Source organism: Nesoenas mayeri, assembly GCF_963082525.1.
Source record: "Nesoenas mayeri genome assembly, chromosome: 14".
Classification (NCBI taxonomy): domain Eukaryota; kingdom Metazoa; phylum Chordata; class Aves; order Columbiformes; family Columbidae; genus Nesoenas; species Nesoenas mayeri.
The window spans coordinates 2668673-2675788 of NC_137556.1; the positions used below are offsets into that span (position 1 = coordinate 2668673).

The window sequence follows — 7116 nt, forward strand, 5'->3', positions numbered from 1 at the left end:
CATTATATGGCCACAGCCTGAGCAAGAGCAGGACACACAGACCTAAGCCAGGTCCCCAGCAGGTCCAACTGGCCAGGCTCAAATCCTCCCAGCAACACCAACAAAACCAGCAGGCCCTGCTTCCCTCCTCACCAAGGTCTCAATGGCTGCTTTTCCTCCTTTAATACCTTGGTCCCACTTAACCCTTTGTGCCCTTGATGGGTGCTAACAGGACCCACCTGCCTGGGCACCAGCCCCCCATCGGCCGTGGTTGCTGGCTCTGCATCACAGTAAATAACATGTAGCGGGAAGGCCACAAACTTCAGGGTTAATTTGTTCTTTCAGCATGAGTGGCTTTGAGCCTGGGTTTCAGCTGTTTCCCCAACTTCCCTACAGCTTTGGATGGGAGCAGGTTTGGGGAAGCCAAAGCCCTGAGTGGAATCTGCGTGTAGGAGTCTGTCACGGACATTATCACCAGACAAAGGAAAGGATATGAAACAGGTTTAGATGAGGTTTGAGGATGGTAACTTCTAACCAACCTGGACAGCCACACACCACCACCCTTTCTGCTTTCCCATCACGCTGTGATTCATCTGCAGAGCTGGGGAGTGGGCTCTCTGGGGCTGCACTTCAACACCATTTCCAAGTGACTCTCGGTGCCCTTTCTGCTGCCCTGGAGTCAGACACAGGAAAAAACCCAGGTGGTAACCAGGCAAAGTAGATTTGCCTGTGTATGATCTGAATGTAATGTTCTTTTTTCAATGTAACGGGATCACGCATCCTTGTGGCCCTGCTAGTCTGATACCGAGGTGACTAATGCAGGATAGTCCCTAAGCCTGAGTACACCCAGCACCTTTCGAACCACTGATTACAAAAGAAAGGCAAAAGCTTTGAGACAAGGGGATTACCCGAGACTTGTCTAATCTGGAGCTCTGTGCCTGTTTGTCATGTGATAACTGGGTATACTGTATCCCCTGGGGATTGCATCTCGCTGGGGATATTACGCGCGGCTCATGTGCTGTGTCCCCACGTGGGTTGGCCATGTATGTCCCTCCGCCATGGGGACCCATCTGTGGGTGCTATACGGAGCCCCATATGCTGTGTTGGGTTACGCACTGCCATAGCTTGCATATTCTTTATATGCTTTGTAACCTTTGGGCTATCAGTGGTCCAGACTCTGACATTTCGAGAGCCCAAAGGACTTCTCTGCATCTCCCATCGCTGTTCTGTGCAGCGCACAATGGTCTTTGTTTGCGTTTGGGGCGGGCAAGCAGCCTCTGGAGAGGAACAAAGCCCCGGAGCCAGTTCCTGCAAACAAAAAACTGCCTTTTTATCACTTTGTGACAAATTGGTTTGTCAGCAGCAGGAAGTGATGTTACTGCCGTTCTCACCAAGGGGAAACTCCTTGTTTCCATGGGGATGTCTGCAACTGTAGGACTACAGGTTTATATAAGCTGAAAGCCCCACGCACACTCGCTGCGTGCTACGTTTCTGGGGGGTCTTGGATCAGATATGAGGGGCAGGGTTAGCGCAGGGGGACAACCAGCCTGCGTGGGAGCCAGGAGGAATGGAGTTCAAAGCTGTAAACCAGGGTAAACCACGTGCCTTGATATCCCAAACAAACAAAACAGTGAAGCAGGCAGGATAAATGAGGGGTGAGAAGGGAAAATGCATCCCTTGCGCATCCACGGTGAGCAAAGTTCAGCTCAGCCGTGTTGCCAAGGCATCCTCCAGCTCTGCCGCTGCTTGTCCCAGCCCCTCCAGCCTCCTCCTCTGCCCCCTGCTCCCAGCGACCCCCCTGGCTGAGCCCACCCATCTCCCCAGAACTGTGGCACTGAGGTGACATTTGCAGGTCTCACTCCGATCTCTCTTCTCGCTGTTCTTGCCCCCTCATCCTCCCCTTGTTTGGACTGGGTGCGATCCGGTCCACAGAGTTTGCAGGAATCTGGGCACGATGCGACTCTGATGATAGGTGACAGCAGAAGGCTCACGATAAAGGCTTGGAAAAGGACACGGACCGTGCAGAGCGCTGGAAGTGCCCCTCGGCGCCGCGCTGGACCGCAGCCCTGCCGTCACTGCCCGGCTTTGTGCTGAAGCAGCTCTCTTTTGTGCCCCTCTGTCAGGTGCCCGCTTAGGTTATAAAAGCTGATCGGCTGCCAGGTAATGAGTTTTATTGTTCCAAGAAACACACAAACAAGCTCTGCCAGCTGACGGGGAGCGGATTTCTGTTTGAATTGTGATTAACAGGCAGGATTTTTTTTTTATCAGTTGCATGTCCAGGGCTGCCAAGGTTGTATTTTTCCACTGAACGAGCTCTGCTTTGAAGGTGAAAGTTTGTTCCACTGTTCGCTGCAGGTGTAAAAAGGCTCATGTATTTAGAAACACCCTTGCTGCTTTACAGGGAAAGGAACAGGGGTGCAATCCCATGGAGCAGCACAACCTGCCAAGGGGCTTTTCATGGACAAAGGAGTTTTGCAGGATTTGCAGGATGGGACAGACTTTGTGGAGAAACATTCACTTTGAGGTTCACATGCACTTTACGAAAATAAGGGTTTCTAACTTCATTTCTTACTGCCCAGGGATCTCTCCTTTTAGCTGCTCCATGGTTTTTATCCCCTGGTGTCGGATGGTTGAAGCTTGGTGATGGTTAACACGTAATGCTGACGACAGAGACGCGTTGGAGGGGCAGCTCACGTGGAAGAATTTCAGATGCAGCAGCGCATCATCCCATCCTTCAAGGGCACCTTCTCCCAGGAGAAGAGTCCTGCATTTTAGCCTTGTTTCTACTCTAAGTATCTTGCAAGATTTCAGCAGGGATTTGTGGTGCTTTGCTTGTTTCCAGCTACACAAGAGGGCATCTGCTTTATGCTTTAGAAAAAAGAAAACAACCCTAAACCAGAAGCGTAGGATCATAACTGTTAAAACGCCTTCATTTTACACAAGTCATAACCTGATGTTATCTGCCCAAGCCAAACCATTTTTGATGGGGCAAAAGTAAGACCCAAGTCCTTGAATATCAGAGGTACAAAGACTGGTGGCTCACTTCTGGAGCAGATGGGGCACATATGTCCTAGTGCTCCCCCAGCATCCAGCTCCATGATCAGCATAACCACCCTGCCTAGGAAAACAAGCTTCCAGCTGCATTTCTTCCACATTAGCTTCCCCTGGTCATGTCACAGCTGCCCCGTACCCACCGTGCCCCTCACACCCCATGGAGATGTGCAGTTCTGTCCCACCACAGCATCAACCCCACACCATTTGCTGCCTGTGAGCTGCCAGGGGTGCTGGCCTGGTAGAACTCCTCTACCTGGCTTTTGACACACTACAGAAAACTGCTTTAACTTCTTCAGCTGAAATGCCAGATAAAAGCCACTCCGGGGAGAATCTGCAGCAGGAGGTAACTTAGTTGGGTCTGGCTAAGAAAATAAGTGACTTGCTGGTTACCTGATCTCTGTTATGCCCTGATTTGTTTACAGAGACAGCCCAGCAAGACAAATACTTCACAGATCAGAGGCAGTTTGAGTTGCAAAAGGCAATCAAGGAGATGGGACAGAAGGTAACACTGTGGCACAAACTCACAAGCATTGGAGATCTGTTACCAACAAGTTAATTTTTAGCCTTAACCGTTGAAGCATTAAAAGTAAACGTGCAATAAGGAAACCTCTTTCTTCTCCCTAAGACAAGGACTATTTTAAAATCACTGCCTCAGCTGGTTCAAACTGTTACAGCTCTGTGGCCATCGCTGCTGCGAAACCCACCTTACAGCTGAGAAGGCAGCCCTGGCCATGTGCCATTGCATGTCATTATACAGGGACAAAGAAAAGCTTAGGTTAAGAAGCAGCAGTAGTTTCTAGTCAATTATGTTATTTAAACTCATTCTATCTAATTCAGTCAAGATCTGATGTCAGCAGAGTTGAAAATTCAGATTTTACGGCTCTTCACCTGGGAGCTTCTACAAGTTCCGGGACCATAAAACACAAGGTTTTAAAGAACGCATCATAAAGCTCAATAAGAAATATCATAATTTATTCTGTTCATATAAAAAAAGTTATAATCACGTAACAAAACTATGTCTTCATAAGAAGAAATATATTATTTCACATCATAAATAAATCAAATGTACAACCCTTGGCAACTCAAAAAAGCACTCGCCTGGTGCTTTCACGTCAGTGCTTGGGAAACAAGGAAAGCTGACACGTATATACACACAGGATTACAGTACCAAAAAATACTGAGGTATTTGGTTTCTTTAGACATGAAACTTTAGGTTTGTGAAGGCGAAAAACAACGCGCTAATGTAAAAATAAATAAATAGGACCATCATATAAAAGGGGACAGCATCAGTGTCGCTCAGAGTGTCCAGGAACAGGAATACTGGTGAGCATGCTACTAAACATGGAGCAGGCTTAGGACAGACAGAAGACAAGGATGAACAGCTCAGGAAGAGACAGTGTCCTTTGATCTCCATGTAGCCATCCAGATATTGGCTTTAGAAAAATCATCAGAAGAGCCAGTAACACCCAGTTGTCTGGCACCAGGTGAGCTCCTCTCCATTTATGAGACCGCTCTGGGATGCGTGGATGGCTCCCCACAGAACACCAAGGACTGATGACACTGTCCCTGTAGTTATTGCACTTCTGAGACAGAAAGTCTGAGTTCCGACCATATTTTCACCTGCTTTTTAGCAGCTCGGGGACGTGGTGATGGGGCTCTGAAGATAGCTTAAAGCACTGGATGACGTATGAACAGGGATGGAGACTGGAAAGTTAAAGACCGTGGTGGTCGATGCTCCTCTGTCCAACACCGACATAGCAGGGCTACCGGCTTCTGCTGAGCAGTTTGGGGCAAGGACCTGGGACTCGAACTGCAGCAGCTGCCCCATGAAGCTGAAATTTGGGGAGATGATGCTTCTTCTCTGCTTCACAAACTCAAAGGCTTCATCCAGTTTGACTCTGTTGGTCCTCATGAGATAAGCGAGGCAGATGGTCGCCGACCGGGAGATGCCAGCCTGGCAGTGCACAAATACCCTTCCTCCATCATTTTTAACAGAGTCTGAAAGAATTAAAATACACAGTTAGCAAACAAGTCCCACTGCTTCCAGGGGTGGGAAAGCACAAGCTGCTGCTTTACATTTTCTTAATCCATTCCTTCCTTAGCCAATAGGTGCACCCAGTGCTTTTGAGACAAAGAAAGCCTTTGTCCAGAGGGAACTAGCAGTTGAGCTATTTTCATTCTGGGCTCCAATTCCAATTATACTAATAGCTCCTTCAGGTCACTTTAGCAGTCTTGAAAGATTACTTTAATACTGATCTGCTTAAGTTCACTAGCTCTTTTCTGCAAGACCAATGCCTCTTGATTGAAGATTTCAAACAGCTTTATGAAGCTAAGATTACTCCTTTGAGTACAATAAAAACAATTACAGAAATGTTTCCCCCAGTATATCTCCCCTACAGTCTGAAATTCCCCAATCTCAAATATAGGCTTTACTGTGGAAAACCATGCCCAAAAAGTCACTTCCCAGGGTGCATTACCCGCCAAAAAGAACAGACTATAAAGAGAACTCATTTACCTATGAAATCAATCGCCTCGTTGAACCAGGAGCTGATATCTGCCTTGTGGTTGTCCTCCACTGGGATACTTTTATACTGATAGTGCCCTTCAAAGTGGTTGGGGCAGTTCGCAGAGACGTTGATTAACGCTGTGATCCCCAAAGCATCCAGCATATCTTTTCGGGAGGCATGGTAAGCGCTGCCCAAGTAGAGGAACGGCAGGATTTCCACTGGCCCACCCTAAAACAGGAAGGACAAAACCGGTTAACTTCGCCGAGCAGTTTCCCAACAGCCTCCCCTCCTTTCATCGCATGAAAGCGGCGGACTCGGCATTAACGCAGCCTCCTCCCGCTCCCGGGTCTCGGCCCCGCTCACCTGGTCGTAGAGGGGGGTCCCGCAGGAGCTGCACCCCGACTCGGCACTGCCGGGCGCGCTGCTGGCGCTCAGGGGCAGGCTGAGCCCGGCGGGGGCGGCGGGCTTGGTGCAGAGCTCGGAGCAGGCGGACGAGAAAGCTTCGTAACCTCCTGCGGGGGGAAAAAGAGAAGGCGGCGGGTGAGCGCTGCGCGGCCGGCGGGAGAGCGGAGCCGGTACCGGGCCGGCTGCACCCCTCACCCCTCCGCTCCGAGACGATCCCCGGGCCACTCACCCTTGAGGAAGCAGATACGGGCGCTGCGGGCTTCCCTGCAGAGGGTGCCGAGGGCCAGCAGCAGCGTGCTGTCGCGCTTGGGCAGCTCCAGGTCGGCGCTGCGCTCGTCCAGCAGCACCACGGTGTGGATCAGCCCCTGGCGCAGGCGGGCGCGGAGCTCCTCGTTGGGGACGACGTGCTCCAGGGCCAGGGCACCCTTGGCGCGGCGGCGGACGATGGTGCTGAGGCGGACGTTGCAGGAGCCGCGGATGTGCGCGGCGTTGAAGGAGAAGAAGGAGCGGCAGTCGAGGACAAGGCACTGCGCGGGGCGCTCCTGCAGCAGCGCTCGTAGCGCCTCGCACTCCAGCGCGCACACCCGCAGGTTCACCATGGCGGCTCCGGCCGAGGGAAGGAGGGAGGAAGGTGATGAGGACAGCGCGGTCAGTGTCGGAGGTGCCGGTGTCCCGCCGGAGCGCAGCGCAGCACGACCCAGCCCGGCCCCGCACGCCCGCGCCCGCTTTATATAGCGCAGCGCCGGCGTTTTTTTCTCAATGGGGCCGCGTCACGTGGGCGCCCGGGAAGACGTCACCTGGCCGCGCGCCAGCGCGGGCGCGGCCAGCCCCGGCGGGGTGACGTCATGTGCAGCCGGAGCGCGCGCCCGTGCAGAGACAGGGGGACGGGTGAGAAGAGCAGTATATATCCCTCAGATATGCATACACACACGGATATATATACACGTATACATGTACACGCATACACGTGGGTACTATACACACACACATAAACATATATAGATATACATAAAAATCTATATAAAAATAGACACATAGGCACACACAGACACTTACCTACAACCACACATACATACACACAAACAAATAGAGGTGCCAACATACACACACTTCCCCACAGATACCTATATACATACACACATATGCATACATGTGTATGTACATGCATAAA

At 51.0% G+C, this 7116-nt stretch overlaps 1 protein-coding gene across 1 annotated transcript; it reads right to left on the reverse strand.

Annotated features, from left to right (window-relative positions):
• Positions 1–4660: 4660 nt before the first annotated feature.
• On the reverse strand, positions 4661–6544 carry DUSP1 (dual specificity phosphatase 1; the record flags this gene model as incomplete). Its single annotated transcript, XM_080352981.1, has 4 exons — positions 4661–5031; positions 5549–5768; positions 5904–6052; positions 6175–6544. The coding sequence occupies 4 exons, from the start codon at positions 6542–6544 to the stop codon at positions 4661–4663; spliced, it is 1110 nt and encodes a 369-aa protein (XP_080209107.1).
• Between the last annotated feature and the right edge of the window lie 572 nt (positions 6545–7116).